At 45.1% G+C, this 18,790-nt stretch overlaps 1 protein-coding gene across 3 annotated transcripts in view; it reads right to left on the reverse strand.

The window, feature by feature from the left end:
* kirrel3l (kirre like nephrin family adhesion molecule 3, like) overlaps positions 1-17,009 on the reverse strand; it is a 35,266-nt gene extending 18,257 nt beyond the window's left edge. For 2 of the 3 annotated variants that reach the window (XM_042223766.1, XM_014340363.2), the window contains exon 1: positions 16,353-17,009. In XM_042223766.1, the coding sequence (XP_042079700.1) occupies positions 16,353-16,392 (40 nt within the window). In that variant the 5' untranslated portion in view covers positions 16,393-17,009. The remainder of the gene's footprint in view (positions 1-16,352) is intronic. The other variant, XM_005943133.3, reaches the window with a different exon arrangement.
* Positions 17,010-18,790: the final 1,781 nt, after the last annotated feature.

The following is an 18,790-nucleotide window of genomic DNA, read 5'->3' on the forward strand; positions in this document are numbered from 1 at the left end:
TGTGTGTGTGTGTGTGTGTGTGTGTGTGTGTGTGTGTGTGTGTGTGTGCATATAAACAGAGAGTAATGCTGAGTAGTAGCTGAACCAAACAGTATGTCCCAAAGGGGACACGGCACCCATCTTATGTTTGATCTGGCTACTAAGCTCATTTCCGTGACTCTCACAGAACTTCTAAGGGGCTTAAAACACGCTAACAACAGATACCACCCACCAGCCCATGGCAGTATGGCCACCCGCCCCATCACACACACTATATGGGTGAGCACCTCTGTATTTTTCTTTAACTGTTGCAAACAGCTTCACCCTGTGCCTCTGCAGATGTCTGCATCTAGCCTACCTTAATGTAACCGAGCATCTCTTCCATCTTTTCTTTCCCACATTGCATTTCATCTGCACTCCCAACCGCCCACTCTCACTATCTTCTCTCCCATTTTGCTTTTTTGTGCCCAAATTGCAGCCTAACAGCTTTTTAAGAGCTGTTTTGCTGGAGTTTAATCCTCCTAGCCTCCCCTTTCAGCCTTTATTCCATTGTGAAAATCTTGGCTCAGACCTAGGCCCCTTTTTAGAGAGTGGACCCGCTCATCCACCCAACCCCCTCCTGGTGTTCTGCCGAAACCCCAACCGCGGGCATTCTCTCTCATTCCTGCATCCATTCACAATCCAGCCCAATCCCCTCATTCCTCTGCTCATCACCTTTACGACCACACTCAGTGAACCGTGATACCTGAAATCAATACTTACCAGCCCCCCAACCTTGCGAGTTCTATAAGGTGCTACTAATTGTTGATTTGCTTTCTCCGTCGCTCTTCCTGCCACCACTCTGCTTTTCCAGACTCTGTGTCAGCTGTCATCTCTTACCAGACTCTCCCTTGCACTTTCCCTCCCCATCCCTTCCTCTACTCTATCCTGTATCCCCTTCCCCTGTCCCTTTTCTCTCTCTCTCTGCATCCCTGGTGTGAAAATCACAGGGGTTTGTGTCAGCTTGTCAACACAACACTCAAGAAAGCAGAGTAGGGGGGGGAACAAGAGCAAAAAAAAGAGGTACTATATTTTAGAAAGATCAGAAAAAACTGAGGTAAGGTAAAAATGGAAAAAGTGGGCTCCTGTCAGCTTCCAATTGCAAAGGAGGGAGCCTGAGAGGGGATTGATGGAATGCTGTAATCAGTCTGTCTCCGAGGCTGTCACCATGAGGTTTTTTCCCCTGCTGGAATAGGGCGCTGCACACATCAGGGCAGCAGTGAGGCTGATCGCATGGGTGAGCAGCAGCCGAGGTTCTCCCTGGGTAGCTGCTAACAGATGCAGTGGATAGTGTAATAGAGTGGTATGCATACGGGGAGAGGAAGGAGTGAGGGAAGAAAAGGGGAGGCTGGGTAAGAACCCAAGAGTGCTGATGTGACATAGTCAGCGTGTGAATGCACGTGAATGGTTCGCACAGTCAGTGTGCTGCAGTGCCCGACAATGTGCCATAAATACACTCATTCTTATACTGTCTTCTCACACTTGCCACTCACATGAGCACATTGATGCGCACTCAGTGTCAGAGGCCCATATCTTTAGGGTTTCTAGTGGGCAAAAGCATCTCTCTGAGTATAATTCCAACACGGCTTTTTTAAACAGCTCCCCTACACTGAAGCCGAGAGCTAGGGGAGCTGAGAGCTGACTCCATACAGACAGATAGTAAGTGACTGGCTGGCTGGCAGGAGGACAGGAAATAAAAAAGCCATATAAAAAGGAGAGAAAAAGGGTAGGGAGTCAGTGGCAGTGGTATGAAATTGTCTGTACACATCAGCCAGCAATGTTGACAAGATGTTGATTGAGCTAGTCTTGTCATTGCGCTCCTGCTTACCCCCTGGTGTTTCCAACACAAGACAGCTGCTGGCGGGATCTGTGTCACAGTTCCAGCCCTCCTCTGCCCCCCCCGCACGTCACCAACCCCCTCTTTGGTCTTTGCTCTCTCTCTCTCTCTCTCTCTCTTTCTTTCTGTCATATCCCAATTTCTCTCTCTGTCTACCCCCCCCCCCCCGCCCCACAATTTTCGCCAGTGTTTGGATGGAAGGGCTTTCAATATAATTCACTGTGCTTTTACATCATTAACTTCTTGCGCTGCTTGCAAAAGCCGCGGTTTAGTGTGTGCATAACAGCTGACATGGTGGATAAAATAGCAGCGGTTCACAACATGTGGCAGTGAGGCAGCTCAAAGATGAGACAGGAGTCGGGGGGGGTAGGAAAAAAAATTGCAAATCTTTTCAATCTCAGCTGCCGCCATAAAACAAGCAAACAAAACAAATCTATCAATAAATGACACATTAAAATCCATAAAACAATGAAGAGATAATGTGAAAATTGCCACGATATCTTGCTTTAAAAACATGCAGTGGAAATGAAAACAAAGGGATTCTCTGCACAGATTCGGTACTGGGACTCTGGCTCTAATGCTCTGGGGTATCAATTAATTTAGTCAAGGGATTTGCGGCCTGCTCTTCCTAATTGAGCCCAGTGGAAACCCCCTCGGCTCTTCGCGATAGGAAGTAGTGCGTTTCATAATTAATACTTTTTTCCCCCCTTTATTATTATTATTTTTTAATGAGGGTGGTAATGTTGTAAATGTGTGCATCTTATTACGGTAAAGGGGCCATCTACGCTATTGTTCACTTACGCAGTGTTTGCTGCTGGTGAGATAAATAAAAAAGACAACCTCATTGAGAAGCTGCAATGGCACACTGCAAGTCAAAGCCGCACTTTTGTGTGTGTTTGAATATAAAACACAGGCAGCTCAGTGAGAGTCTCATTAGTGTTGCTTAATATGTGTGCTTTTTAAAGCTTAGAGGTTAATGCCCGACTTGCCTCCATTTCAGTGGAGCTCTCTTTAATTTGATGCATAATTCTTTTTTGTCAGCAGCTGACAAGAGCCTCTTCAGAGAAAGCAGCTGAGCTCTGTAGTGAACTCTGCATCCAACAGGAACACAAAGGCACACAAACACTCCTAATTAAACCTGTTCACAATATTTCTCTGCGCTCCCCCTCTCGCGCTCACGCCACGTTGCGGAGCATATTTCTGAACGATCCTATCTTCCCATCTCTCTGTCCGGAGAACATAACTCTTAGCGATTAAACAAATTACCTCCTCTCCCGGGAGACCCGTGGATCCGGTGAAGAGAATAAGTGTGTGATTCACAATGCTGCCACCTCTCTGTTCTTACAAACAGCCTTCAAATTGCCGCGTATTAATCACTGTCTCAGGATAGTCCGCGACCAGAATTCCTACTCTCTTTTTTTTTTCCTTCCTCATCCAGAGGAGATGAAAGTGCGAGTTTTAATTTAACATCAATTTTATATTCTGTTCATCAGATTGCCCGTTACTTGAAACATTCCTTTAAAATTCCTGATGACTAAGAGCTTCCAGAACACGAGAAAGTGAGAGGGTGGCGGGGGGGGGGATGTTACCTGCCGACCTCAATACATTCTGCTTTGTGCTGAGGAAAAGAAGGGAAGGGGAAAACTAATTTCCTGAAACTCCATTTCTTAAGCGTTGATTAGTAAAAGGAGCATAATTAGAGTGAAATGTGAAGTCAGGGTTTTTTTTTTCAGATTGCACCACTTCCTCTAGAAAAATCAGGCCATGATTAATGAATAAATGATTAATGAGCGAACTAATTAATCAATTAATTATTAAGCAAGCACTCGGAACAAGAAATGGGTAGGATGACAGTGAACAGTGGATAAGAGATTTTGAGGCTGTGTGTTAGAGAGAGAGAGAAAAAGGATTTGGGATAATCTGCCTGTTTGTTCTGTCAGTTTGTTGGGTCTTCTGATAAAGAGGGGGATGATGATGAGGATGGAAGTGGAAGGGAGGAAATGCAAAGTTTAGAGCTTCATTTGAGCTTCCCAAGTCAGACAGCAATGCCTCGCATAGGAGCAGCGACCCCCTCCCCTCCTTCCTCCAAACTGCTACCTCTGCAAGTTTCCCCCGTGGTCAGGTCTCTGGGTTACGGCGGTAAAGCCCTATACAAGTCAGATGTAGTGATGATGTTTGCACTGGGCATTGCCATGCGAGCCCTCCAATCATCACCTCTGAAAAAGATCACGGTATAGTTCCTGCCACTAACCAGTCATCTCTCCTCCCCTATCTTTAACTAGGACACCCCATCAATCTTTGATAATCTGCGGTGTGGGTCTCCCCAGTGTGACCAGGCTGATGAGACATCACAGCAGGGATTGATGTATGAAATGCCGCCTCCAAATGTAACTGTGATATACTGGACCGTTTCAAGTCTGGTTTGACCTTTTTTTCCTAGATATTAATCGCTGCGGTGAAAGAATATATGTGAGATATATCTCTCCCCCAGGAGCTCTGCACTCTTTATTCTTTGGCAAGAGGTTTTCTCCTAGGTGGGTTTTTCATGTCTGCCCCCCCCCCAAAAAAAAAGTTCCCAGAGCTGTTGCTACACACAACAGGATATGGGACACAAAATAATATTTTATAAGCAGTTTATTGTTTCTATTAAAATGCAGCATTACTCTAAAGCTGCATTTCTCCACCTTCCCCTGACACCCGGAAACACATCCTCAAAGCGAGAACATGAGAGAAGGATCTTTCATCCCTGCATATTTTTCTTGCCGTTTACTGCTGGCCTTATTAAGAGAGTTGTGAGTGACGGAGGCAGAGTGTGCCGGGGAGAGTCTCAGGGGGCTTTGATGGAGGCAAGCGATGGAGCTGTAGCAGGCTGAGGGCAAGATCATACTTACGTTTATCCGCTCAAAGTACTTTTTAAAGTTCTTTGTCTAGGTACCCCTTCTTCCCTAACAGTCCTTTTATTTCTGCGTTTGTTCTAGTCTATTGTTTTTCTCTAACGGCCGAGGTCTGCGCCAGTGCTGCATTCTGTCCTAATCATACCATGGCATTGCAGATTTCCTTAGAGTCAACTGGGTGTGAATGGGCCTTTGTCACAGTGGGTGGGTTGGCTCATTGACTGTGAAACCCGGACATATGGTGGCTGTGTGTTGGGATGTATCACAGCAGAGAATGCCATGGGTCAGGCTCTCGACCCTAGCCTGGCCTTTAACACCTTACCGGCTGCACCGAAGTCTGTGGTTTGATGAAGTTAAACACTTCATTGTGTGTTTTGTCTTGGGGTGTGTTTTCTTAGCTGCTTTTACTCGCCCTTAAGAATGCGCAGTTTGCAGTTGAGGCAGATGCGCTGTTATGTGACTGTTTTACCAAACATGTAACGCATGCCTGCTCTTGGGCTGCAGTGACACGCACCGCTCCTCAGCATAACACTTTGTAACACGCTGTTTGCATGGTGAAAGTAAAGCAAAGCTGGTATCTCTGGTGGCCAGGCTTCTGGAGAGAAATCTCCTTTTGTCACGGTGTGATGTGACTGTTAAGTGCCCAGCCTTTTCACGCATCCAACTGCACCTCAGAACTTTTCTAGACACTGATGATGACGCTGCATCCGAGGGACGCAACTGTCCCGTGAAGTTGAAGCATTATACGGTCCCGCCAGATCGATGGTGTAAAGTCTGTTTGATGGCCAGTTGAGCTGATGTGAGTATAGTGCGGTTAACAGTCAGAAGAATGCACAGCAGGTAAGCGGGTGTCTCGTCTCCTGCCTCCTGCAGGCTGCACCTAGTAAGCTAATCTGGAGTATCTCTTATGTTTGCAAGGTGCAACCCTAATACCCAAATGTAATGCAAAGAAAAATCAGTTTAGCTTCTAACCATATCTGATTATGCTACAAATAAAAAGTTTTAGCTTTAAAACATGCCCCCCTGAGCTCTCTCCTCCCTTTCATGCATTGTATCTATGGAAAACATTCTAGTTCTAGGTTCTGATAAACAAGTGAGGCGTTACAGGCTCTTAAGCCCATCGTGTGAGATGATCGATCATTGGACAGAGTGTGGAGATAACTCCCTCGGCTTGCCTGCTGGTTACCACTGATCCCATATCACCCTCACAGGATATGGTATGAATCACAGGAAGTTTAGATCAATCTATATAGATTGTGCCGTGTGATTACAAAAAAAAAAAATCCAATTTGGCTTATCCATCCAAATGCCTCAGTGTCTGCCTGTTTTTGCATTAATGTATGGGCATGTCCCGCGTGTTAAATAATAGCTTTTTCACATTCTCCTTTTACTGATTTCTGATATTTGCTGAGACATCTCTACAATCTGTCCTACCTTCGCTTATTTACTTTGCTTAGTCCATCCTGCTCTTAAATCTCCCTTCTTGAGGGAGTCGTCTTTTAAATCTTAATTAAAACAGACTCCAAAGCCCCCCACCCTCCCAGGGGCTGAAAGCAGCTTAGAACAATCAAGAGGACGGATTAGAAGTGAGAAGAAAAGAAGAAGAGAGGAGATGCAAGAGAGAGAGATGGGGGGGAGGCTGGATGGGGTTTCAACAGAAATGGAACGTCAGAGAACAATATTGAGGGGAACGAGAATAATGACCTCTTCCCTTCACTCCCCCTGATTCTCATTCCTTCCCCTCCTTTTAGCTTCATCTCTCCCTCTCTCGCAGGGCTCTGGAGTCTTGGCCTCACCTATTGACATTCAGCTTCTCGGCAGATTAAGCAGCGAATGGAGCCTCTGGAAAGGGTAAACACAGTGGAGGAACAATGACCAACAGGCGGCAACCTTATTGGATTCTAATTAACTGCCAGGAGAGATGGCCAGGGGCATGTTAAGTGCTGTGGGACACAAGTTAGGGACCCAAACCTCAAGTTCCACAACTCACATCACCTACTCTCCACTAAATTCTTGTAGATTGTTTCTGTCTTTCCCTTTATCGTTCCCGGTATCGCTGTCTCCTTTTTAGTATTCTCCTATCTTTGAATCTATTTGCCCACTCTTTCACATATGGCCCATGAGAATGGCAAACAGAGGCATTTAAAAGCACTCCTTGGAGAGCTATTTGCCATCCTTCTTTTCCTGGGCTACCTCTTCCTCTCTGCTCCCCATCCTCACCCCCCCCCCTTTTTTTTTTAACACAGTGGAACGAGGCCCAGCTCCCTGAGGTAGCTGTTTGAGCGATAAGGTTAAAACGTGAAAAAAAAAAGGTGAAAAATTGTGAGAGATTATTTGATATTAAACAGATTGAATTATCTGGAGTGAAAAAGAGGGATGAAGAGATGAAGGAGAGCTAAATCATATTTCTGCATCGCCCTCAGGAGGAGCACTACCAGAGGGAGAGAGGGCGCTAAATGGGAATGAGCAAATAGCCTATCCTCAATGGTCAGAAGTCTGAAAATATAACCACTTTTTTTTTTATACTCTCCTACCCCAGTGAACCAGCGCGTTAATTTGAGTGCGAGTCCAGGCAGGTCTCTCTATATGTGTGAACTTTCTCACTGGTGCAGTGGGTCCTCGGTCTTTTGAGTGGTCTCCTGATTAGGCCAGCTCACAATGGTGATGTGTCCTCCAGGGGCCCCCTGTCTGGAGCCACAGGCACTAATTAGACCGGTATCATTAATGAGTTAGTGTGAAAGAAGGTTCAGCCCACCTTGAGTTAACACTGAAGTGGGCAAAAAAAATAATCCAGCACCCCACAGGAGACAGGCTATCGTCACCTCAGCGAACATATAAAGCAATTTGTTAATTGGTGTGAAAATCCGCACAAACTTTGAAGCCATACATGTGCAAACGCATGCACACACTCTCACACCTTAATGTGAATACACATACTGATGTTCAGGGTACTCCATGAAGGCATTGCTTGTTAACATGCTACCTGGGATCAAAGAGGCAACAGCTGGAAGGAGAGAAGTTTGGAAGAGCCATTATTTGTTGAGGAAAAAAATTGCAGCCCAGTGTTGTGTTTGTCCTTCGGCAAACCTGGCAGAAAAAGAGGTTTCCACCATTTCACAAAAACGAAGGGATATTTCTTTTTCTTTCTCACCATCATGTGAGGGACTCTTTGAAATACTCAGAGTACTTTTTTTTTTTAAATCAAAGCTGGGAGGAAATGAATCACAGCTTCACTTGTGATCTAAGCCCGGAGATATAAAAGGGATCCACATGACTACTGTCCATTTCCACACCATTACAGCAACAGTCATGGCTGTAATAGGTTGAATTGGGCCATTGATTTCTCTCATGCACCCTCTCTTTCACCCACAAAACTAGTCTCTGCCAGTTCCGAGATACACCCATTTCTTTTTTAACTAAACATCACATGCTCAAAGACGGCTCACACACACACACACACAGACACACAAAAAACAGAAAAACACCACCAAATCTAAGCCACAAAGGGGCACAGACACACTCAGTCGCACACAAACACACACGGCCAATACAATATGTCCCAGCTTGAGTTCCTGGGGAGTTAAACAAAGAACTGAGTTTAAATTGGCTTTTAAAGAACTCCCCCAGAACAATCATGGAGTTGACTTGAGCCACTATAGAGTGTCAGAGGACTGCTTTAGAGAAAGAAGGGTAGTTAGGCTGAGGTCTATAGTGGAGTGAGTGGCTAATCTATAGTGTGACGACGCAAGAGCTTCTCTTGACCGGCTTCAATAGCCCTCCAATCAGGCCTGACTGCCCCTCAATCTTCGCTTAGTTTTTTTAACTTGCCTGTGATTGTGCGGCTTCATTAAGGGCCTATTTATCTTTCCCTGTACTACAGTCCTAAAAGGCTACATGACATGTTCAGCACACCCATGCACCGCCTACACAAGGACCTGGCAGATGCACGACTCCATTAGCACACAAAGAGAATCTAACATAGCAAAATCTGCTGGAATCACAGTCCAGTCAGCTGAAAACATTGCTACTTTTATTTTTCTTCCTAAACTGTGATAGTTTTAACAAATTTTTAACTTCTCTGTCCTCTGAAGCCGGCAGCCTCCATCTGCTAATCAGTGTTCCTCCTGCTTGATCGCTTCGTGAAAAAAAGAACAGAAAAAAAGTCTCTTAAAAACAATCGTTCAGGTGATGAAGTAGCCTGCAAGGCGTTCGGTGTGTGGCTGTGCTGCAGCGTAATGCTGCCTGAACAAAATAGCAGACCAGGTGAACCCATGACCCCACAGAGACAGAGACCCTCCCAAACAAGCCACAACAAACAGCCTTCTGTAGCCACTCTCTGCCTTTGATCTGAAGAATCTGAGATGAGATCTGTTTCCTCTTCCCTCTCTTCTCTTGTGCCCTTTCTCTCTTTTCCTTTACAACACCTCCTTATACTTTTCCCTCCCCTCCCCGCTGAGCAGGTGTATTAAATGAGGTGACTATTCCGGCAGCACTGGGCCGCACCTCAAAGTGCAGTCTGTGAAGAGGGCTTTTCTCTCCCTCCCCCCCTCTTATCTTTCATCCCTTCTATATGCCCACCTCCTTTACTCTCCCTTTTCCTTTCCCTTTATCCCTCTCCATCCCCTTTACTGCGTTTAACATGTTCTCTCGTACTCTTGAATTTGAAATGGAGAGCGCCAGGCCTCTCATCTATTCGGATCTATCTACACCTCCCTGTCTATCTCCGTCTGCGAATATCTCGGCCTATTGTCTGTTTAGCTATATGTCTAATTATGCTGTCTCACTTATGCAATTAGTGCAAAAATAAATGGCTGCCATAGCTTTGTGTCTCCCCTTCACCCCTCCCATTGCAGGCTCTGAGAAAACAAATTATAGAGAACAATAGGTACAAATGGCTTCTGCACCAAACCACATGATGGATGCAGCCTGGGTTCCCTGCATCTCATCCCTTCCTTTTTTCCTCTTCCTCAATCACTCCCTTTACTCTCCCTCCCTTCTCCATTATCTTCGGCTCTATATGTCTCTGTTTGGATACAGGGGAGGACTTGAGCACTCTTTCGCCCAACTACCCGATCACTGTATGGCTGTATCATCCGTCTTCCCTTCTTGGCAATGACACTATATTCACACTGACATCATATTAAGCAGGCTCCCTTTTTTCCCCTATACCTTTCTTTCTCTCCCTCTTGCCTTGTCTCTTTCCCTTCCCCTGCTGTTGTCTCCGCAAGAACTCTCTTCTCCTCTATCCCCAAGAGCATTCTGTACACCATGAATGCAAAGCAAACGCTTGGGACTCTAAAGCAAACAGCAAGCATCCTGTGCCACAGCCCCATCTGTGGATAGTCTGAGCAGGGAACAATCAGTCCCTCTCCTCCTCCTCCTCTGCTTCGTTCTCTTTCCAGCCCCCTGGGATCTGCACAGCACTAGGATGCCTCAGTCAGACGGGTGCAATGTGCTGGAACAATGGTTGGGCTGCTTCCTCCAGGAGGGGTGTTAGGTTTACCTCAGCCAGCTTGGGAAGCACTTAGCCATGTGTTCTTGCCCTCCTCGCTGATGCTGCTTCGCAGGAATGTGGCAGAAAAGCTTCTTTCCAGCATACGCCTCCCTTACTTCTCTCTCGCACACCTGCTTCCCCCCACCCAGCCCACCTCCAGCTCTCTCTCTCACACACACACACACACCCAAACACAGGTATGCACACAATCACTTTCTTTGCATTCAAGTGTACACTTGAGATCTAATGTTTAGCCTGAGGTGCTATTAATCCCCCTCGGACTTGCAGTCAGTTACAACTTTTCTTTTTTTGTTTTTTCACCTCTGCCATGCTCAAAGAAAAACAGCAGGTTTGGTTTCCACTGAAACAAGCATATCCATTACCTGAAATTCTAGGCTCCTGGCAGTAAATCCCTTTGACCCCCTCTGCCTCCCTCCTCTCCCTTTCTCTTCCTCCCCCTATTCTCATGCTGAGCCCATTGTTGTTTTTGCATCAGCTTTCTTATGCCAAAAGCAGACTTCAGGAGAGAGAAAGGGAGAGACACACCCCTCAACCAGTTAACTGCCACCCACCTCTACCAAACACCCTCCCTCCCACCCACCCACACACACACACTTCGCTGCTACTCACGTCTCAACACAGCTCGATAACATTAACATGTTTTGCCATTGAGGGAGCTGCAGTTAAAGGCTTGATCAATACACTTTGACTGACATCCCTCAGTTGATAGCAAATTGGTTGCCTTCTCTCGCAGACCTCCCAGCGAGAGTTTCTCAGCCCTGTCTGAAATTCTCTGCAGAAGAAATGTAAATAAAAGACATGGCTACACTTTCTCCAATCCTTCACACAGTCTCTTCCAACAATAGGAAGAACAAGAGCAGCAGCAGCACAGGACAATCATTGTGCAGAGGAAGACGAGGGCAAGCCACAACCAACCCACTATTTTGGTTAATGGTTGAGTCACCAACACAATATTAGCCACGGCGTTCCAGGCAGTTTCAACTGACAGGGCGGAGAGATGAAAATGAGAATAAGGAGTGAGCGTGGACTTCTTCAAGGAACAAGTAGTTGGAATATTTATTCCCACAAGGGTACACACTCTTTCCATATCTAATAAAATGAGCAGCAGGCAGACAGTTTCTTGTTTCCTTGAATGTGTTTTTCACCCGTAGCTGGTTAAGGAGGTGACATGTCCTGAGAGCTGGAGCATCATTAATTAGACAGTTGGACTTTGACTAATCGCTCCAGAAAGAGCACACAGCCCTGAAGATGCCAAACACTCATCTCGGCTCATCATCCACAGCCCCAGCGTGCGCCCTTGACCTCTGTGGGTGCGCGAGTGTGTTCAGGGTGTTGCTTCCGTGAGATCCTTGTGATTCATTTCTGGATGATGTGCACACGCCATATAAGCCCTAGTGCACTCTGCTGAATATTTCACATCTCCTTCTAATCAAGTGCCACTGCCAATCATAGTTTATGCAAAGAGAGTAAAAATAGAAGTAAAATAAATCTGCATCTAGTGCTAAATAAATGTTGTCTGATGGGATTCCCAACTGAACTTTTTTCTTTTTCCTGAAACTCTTCCCAGCTGCCAGAATTCTACTCCAATAAAGCTATCTTTAATACAAGGTTAAGGAAAGCGGCTGGTGAAGATAACACAGGAACAGATATTGCTGCAACGCAGAAGATAAATTTCAATTTGCTGTTGGTTTCTGCGTCTCGGCAGGAGATATGAAATTCTTGTCTTGCAGGGCAAGAATTGATTGGAAAATAAAAATGAATGTGTGGTCTAGTGCATCTGTTGTATGTTGGTTTCTGGGCTTAAGGTCTTTTGAAATGGCGATATATCTCTGCAAAAGGAAGTGACACTTGCATTTTTAGGGAGGAGATAAATGCAATACAAGTCTTTCTTAAAATAGCTGCTACTGTATAAATTCAACTCTTTCCCTTGGGGGCCTGTTCTAATGACATGCACAGAATTAATCCCACTTTCTTCCTCTCTCTATTCTTTCCATTACTGTGTTTGTACAGAAGAATGAAAGAGTCAACAAATTTGTGCCGTCCCCCGCCCGTGTGTATGCTCACAACACAGCCCCGAAGAGTCACAACTGGGGAAGAAGACTCTAGGAAAATGGCAGGAAGCTCCCATTGTCCTGTTCCCTGTCATATCCTTTCCGGCTCCTCAAACCACCTCAGAGGAAGACACGCTGAGGATGTGCAGAGACAGACACAAGGAGAGAGTGAAGACAAAAGGAGGATGGGTGGGACGAGGTAAAAATAATAACAAAGAAGCCAAATGTCATCAACAGTTTGCTACCTGGCTACTTGGGCTTCCTGTGTTGAGCCATACCAGTGCACACATCCACTTAAGTTGCTAACAGCTGATAACAAAGCCTCGGGACACACTGCCAAGTTCTTTATCTGTGTTTACCCACATGGCAAAGCTGATTAGAGATGAGCAACATTATGAAGCCCCATTGTTTCCTTTCTCATTCCAGTTTCTCCTTCCGTAAAAATGCTGCAAGTGCGTGTGCAGGAAGGGGAGCTCAGAGGATATGAAGAAGAGCAGAAAGACAATGCCTCGTGTGCATGACGGGTCTTCAGGATGAAAGGAAATAACAGGTCTTTCTTGCAGATTTTGGACATTCATTACTGCCGGCTCGGGTGTGCCTGTGCGTGTGTGTGTTTGCATGACCACATCATTTGTAAAAAAGAAAAACTGGATGCCTTGCTCTAAAACTATTCATCCAGTCCAGTCACCTACAGTAATCTTGACAAAACTCTTAAAATGCACGTGTTGGGATAAAGTTTAAAATATAAAAAAAGCATATGTGAATCTTTCGTTTTGTGTTTAGTTTCTAGAAATTTCAGATACAGCGTTAAAAACGAGCAACATGGACTGAACGTCGAGTTGACCACATGTTATCTATCTTTGCCCTGACTTTGTCTCACAAATTTTGCAAGGCACTTCTGTTCAAGAGTCAGCTGCATTCAGATTCTGCTGTGTCTGCACTTGGTGAACCTCATATCTTACACTCCTCCCTGGCTGGCTACAGTTCTTACCCCCAAACTTTCTGGCACTTAGTCTCTCTTACTTTATCTCCGATCTTTTTTATCACAGAGGAAAAGAAAAGAAAGGCGCATGATACAAGGAGAGGAGGTAAAACGGAGGCAGAAAGAGAGCGCATTGGTTTGTTTGTGTGTGTGTTTGTGCGACAGAGACAAGACTAACAAGACAGGGAAAGGTTAACAATGCTCAGCGGTCTTCTTCTGTGTTTACCCGCTGCTTGTCCGCTTAATCATCAAGACACTGGTGACACATCCAAGTCTTACCCCTCCTTTAAGACTCTCCTTCCATCTTCCACCCCCAACTTTGTCTTCAGTCTGACTCCCCTCCGAAAGAATTCAAAGAGCAGCAAAACAGCAGTTCATAAAATATGCGCAGCTCCCTAAAACAAAACCTCCCAGGCCATGTTGTCACTGCATCCTCAAGCATCGTTGTACTCTATATTTTAAAGACAAATCTGGTAATGGGAAAACCCAGGCTGGTAATGCGGGGAGGAGTGAGCTGGGGCTGCATTTATCACTTTCTCTGCTCGAGTTTATTTCTATGTTTGTGTCTGTATGAGGTATGAATGCGAACAGGCTTTCAACCGTCGGTGAAAGTCTCCCATCTGCCTGCGGCCCATTAAGCAGATACGCTCTCCTGTCCCCGTGTTCCACAGTCACACATTCTGCGACCGGGCAAAAAGTAAAAAATAAAAAAAAATGCTGTGAGAAGAAGGAAGGTGGAAAATTTTCACACTGCCACACTATAGTGAAACATGAGTGGCGACACGACTTAAGAGGAATGGAGAGAAACTTGTAATCTTAGCTCACAGCCTTTGAACTTGGCCCGATGAGACGCAAGCGACCCAAAGCAAAAGGTTCCAAAGAAGAGCTCACTGAAGATTACTCGGAATACTGATTCAGTGTGGAATCCAATTCCTGTGGGAGCCCAGGGGACTATCCGGGAAAGTAAATTATCTGTGTTGTAGTACAGACTACATACTTACAAAATGTATGCAATATGCCATACATAAATTTCAAAGTGAGGCCATGTGTTGGAGCCAAATTTGGATACCACAAAATACATTTATGAGTGCAAAGAATTTTGAGCATCTGTGACTCTTTATAAGACTGACACAATAAATGAGGTCTAGGGTCTCTTAGGTTCTAATTAGGGCAGCTGTTACCATTTTCATTATTTGTGTGCTTGAGTGTGAAAGGGGGGAGAGTGAGTGTGTGCGTGTTGGGGTCCGGAAAATATGCCACTGTCTGGCTACTGCTCCTTCTCATCCAGCTGTTGCTAGTCTATCAGGGAGTGGAGGTTTACTCGTTTCACATTCCTCCCCGGAGCCTTGAATGATGACAAAACCACGCTGAAGGTAAAGATGTATGCACAACACATGGCCATTGGGCACGCTTGGGCTTTTGGTGAAAGTCTGTCTGAGGTGAAAATACAATAAAGCCTAAAGGATTTCAATTTCATTATGCTATCTTTTCTGCCTCCCCACGATCCTCTTCCTCCACTCACCCCGGAAAACATCTGTGTTTAGTGCGAGGTTGTTGTTGTCTATTCTCTTGCATTCAAATTTAATTATTATTTTTCCTCATCCCAAAGTGTTAATACCGCGCTCTAGTTTATCGACGCTGAAAAATGCTGATAAGTCAACAGTTGCTCAGTGTTAATTGCCGAAAGCGTCTTTTCTGCAACAAGAGCAGCACAAAACGAGTCAAATAAATTGTAGCAGCTGTTCAGAAAGCCTGCTTGCTTTTTTTTTGTTTGTTTTTGTTTCGTAATAATTGCATTTAAGTCTAAAAACACATCTGTTTTCGGCATCGTTCTGTTAATTCTATTACAGGATAACTAATAATAAGTTACAACGTTGAAGTGTGGAGGGAAAACAAAAGCTGACAAGTCGCATTTTCAAAACAAGACGTGCATCAAAAACATTCTTTCTCCTCACAATTCCTTCAAAATTAAAGCATTTTGAAATCTCGATACTGGAAGGTCTGGGGCACAATGAGCAGACTTTGTTATAATCACTCATGAACTCTGTTCTGCCAATAAAAAAGCAACAGGGGGTGGTGGTGGTGTTTGTGTAGGAGAGAGAGGGTGGGGGGGGGAGAAACAGGTGCATTATGTCTGCCCGTCTCAAGAAAAACAAATGCTCTCCCTCTCTAGTTTGTGTCTCCCTCATTCTCTGCCCCTTTGCTTTCTCGCTGCCTCCCCCTCTTCCCCGCTCTCACTCTTACCATCTCAAATGCGTGTCCTCGGGAGACCGTGCAGTCCCCGTTGGAAGATACACCGTGTCCGTTTTTGCCCGTTTACGCACCACATGAAAGGAAAAGAAACTTTAGACGCAATCCTGTCAGCTCAGCAGAAACCCCCTCTGGCTTTTGTGTTTTTCCCCCATTCTTTTTCTTTTTGTTTAAGGGAATGCAGCGTGTGCAACACCGACCAACTTCAGGGCAAAAAAAAAAGATGCAGGGAGCTGCAATGAGCTGTCTCATACCCAGCTTTAATTGTTCTGTTATCACCTGCTTAAATGCGCATTCTTGACGAGCCTCGTTAAAAAACAACAACAACAAAAAAGCATCTTATTTAAAAGACACTCGCGTGTGGAGAAACACTGCGGTCAGGCGCAACCGGTCCCCAGATTTAAGAAATCAAATAAGTGAAACTTTCCGTCTGCGCACCCTCGTACAATAATTCGGAGCCTTTCCATTCAAAACAAGAAAGCTCACTTCGCTCAGGCTTCCGATGTTTGAATAAGATCAGGGGGGCAAAAATCACTGCAAATCTCACTTACGCAGTGCCATTTCTCATCAAGGACTGCTCGCAGACAGAGAAACCTCCTGATGTAATCACTCTTTCAGAACTAATTAAACATTTACCGGCAATTAACAGCAGTGAAATGTAGCATTGCAGCAGATCAGATGCCCACACTACTACAGCAGCGCACTGAATGGCTTGACGCAGCGCGCCAGCACGGAGCGCGGTCCATCCTTCCCCGTTAATAAGGACCCGGGTGGTTAAATGATAGCAAACAAAAGAGTATCTTACCTGTGACCATCACGCAAAAGATCAGGTATAACGAAGACATTTTAGTTGCTCTTGCCGCTGATTGTATTCTATGGAAAGAGTCTCGCTCCGTCTATGCGACTGAGCTGGTTATGGTCCACCGCGGCACCGGGCTCGGGATCACCGGAGATTCGTCTACAATAGCATCCAGTTTAAAGAAACGACTCAGAATGGTCCGAGCAGTCAGTAAACTCGCAGTTAGCAATACATCTCCACAGTTGGTAACTTTCCCCTCTGCATCAGCTTCTTTCCCAGTCTCCGTTCCTTGCCACTGTGGCACAGCTCTCGCCTCACTGTGCTCTCCAGCAGTCCATTAGAGAATCGGGCGTTTCAATCAGAAGGTTCATCCAGAGTCCACTTTGTAACCTGCTTCAGCATGCTGCGCGAAAAAAAAGCGATCACTCCTCCTCGACAGTGCGCAGTGATAACCTCGGTGAAGTTACCTCTCGCCCCTCCGCTGGAGTCTCTCACTCTGTTCCCTCTATAACACACTCACTCCCGCTTCTCTCTCTCTCTCATACACACTCTTCCCCGATCGGTCTCCTCGGTTTACTCTCCCTCCTGCCAATTGGAAATGCGCACTGACAGTCATCTGGTGGTGGTACTGGGTAGCCAAATCTGGCAGAAGCTGAGCCTGAGGAGCCCCTTCTTCCTCAGATGCTTGCCGGGGGGGGAGGACCCCCGCCCCTAGGTGACTGGGATTGGCTGAGCAGGCATCACGAGGAGGGCATTTAAAAAACTTATTCACAGTTAAATGACTGCTCTAACAGCTTTGGGTGAAAAAACGCTTGAATAATATGAATCCACAGAATAGGATGCTGGAAAAGCAATGTGCTCCCTGTCCTGTAGGGGAAAATGCAGATTCTTGCTGTTGCCATTAGTTTCTTTTTCCAAATCATACACAGCACAAAAGCACTTGCCCCTTCCTCATTTCAAAGTTTTTGTGTGTTTTTGTTTTGTATATTTGTCACGTTTGAATGTTTCAGATCGTTAAAGAAATTTTTATATTAGACAAAGCGAATCTTAGCAAATTCAAACTGCAGTTTTAACATGATGCTTACATGACATAAGCAAAAGAAATATTAAAACCCACCTGGCTCTGTGTGAAAATGTAATTGCCCCCTAAGCCTAATAACTGGTGCTGCCACACTTGGCAACAAGAACCTCAATCAAGTGTTCGTGTAAGCTGGCAATGAGTTTTTCACACCGCTGTGGAGGAATTTTGGCCCACTCTTCTTTGCAGAATTGTTTTAATTCAGCCCGTTGGAGGATTTTCAAGCATGAACAGCCTGTTTAAGGTCATGCCAAATCATTTCCATTGGATGCAAGTCTGGACTTTGACTAGGCCACTCCAAAACCTTCATTTGTTTTGTTTGAGCCGTTCAAAGGTGAGCTTGCTGGTGTGTTTTGGATCCTTGTCCTGCTCCATAACTCAAGCCTTAGGGTACAAACTGGCCAAACATTCTGCTTCAGGGTTTTCTGGTTTAGAGCAGAATTCATGGTTTCATCAATTATAACAAGTTGTTCAGCAGTCTCTGACCATCACACTACCACCACCATGTTTGACTGTTGGTATGAAATTTATGAAATGCTGTCTTAATTTTATGCCAGATGTAACGGGACTCAAACCTTTCAAAAAGTTCAGTTTTTGTCTCGTCAGTCCACACAATATTTCCCCAAAGGCCTTGTGGATGATCAAGATGTTGTTTTGCAAATGCGAGATGAGTCTTTATGCTCTTTTTGGTCAGCAGTGATTTTCTCCTTGGACTCTCCCATGGATGCCATTTTTGCTCAGTCTCTTTCTTATTGGTGAATCATGAACTCTGAGGCAGATGAGGCCTGCAGTTCTGTAAATGTTGTTCTAGATTCTGTTGTGGCCTTCTTTGAGTAATTTGTGTAGGTTGGTCACTCCTGGGAAGGTTCACCACCATTCCAGGTTTTCTCCATTTATGGATAACGACTCTCACCATCATTCACTGGCCATCATGTGTTGCTTTCTGACATCTTTTGGCCACTTCACCTCGCCAGACAGGATCTATTTATGGGTTTTCTTAATTCAGCAGGTCTAGCAGTAATCGACCCTGGCTGGTGAAAGTGAACTCAACTTTCCAAAAAATGTGGTTAATTACAGTAAATGAATTTAAACTCAAATTTATGTAATTTTTCTTCAAACAATAACTGTATCTTCGTCATTTATTCATTAGCTATGGTAATGCTTTATATGCCACAGACAACATTTCAATGTGAGAAGGAAAATCCAAAGACTGGCTTCATTTTAAATATGCACAAAATCTTCCTTCCTCTCAGTGAAGTTACACAGCAACTCTCCTATTTTGGTCAGACAAGGGCCAAATTTAGCACCCAAATCAATCCCTGCCTTCCATTATGAAACATATTTAGAAGTTAATGAGAATGGGTAT

This window comes from Haplochromis burtoni, unplaced genomic scaffold (genome assembly GCF_018398535.1).
Source record: "Haplochromis burtoni strain Fernald_Lab_line unplaced genomic scaffold, NCSU_Asbu1 Contig_120, whole genome shotgun sequence".
NCBI classification, from domain to species: domain Eukaryota; kingdom Metazoa; phylum Chordata; class Actinopteri; order Cichliformes; family Cichlidae; genus Haplochromis; species Haplochromis burtoni.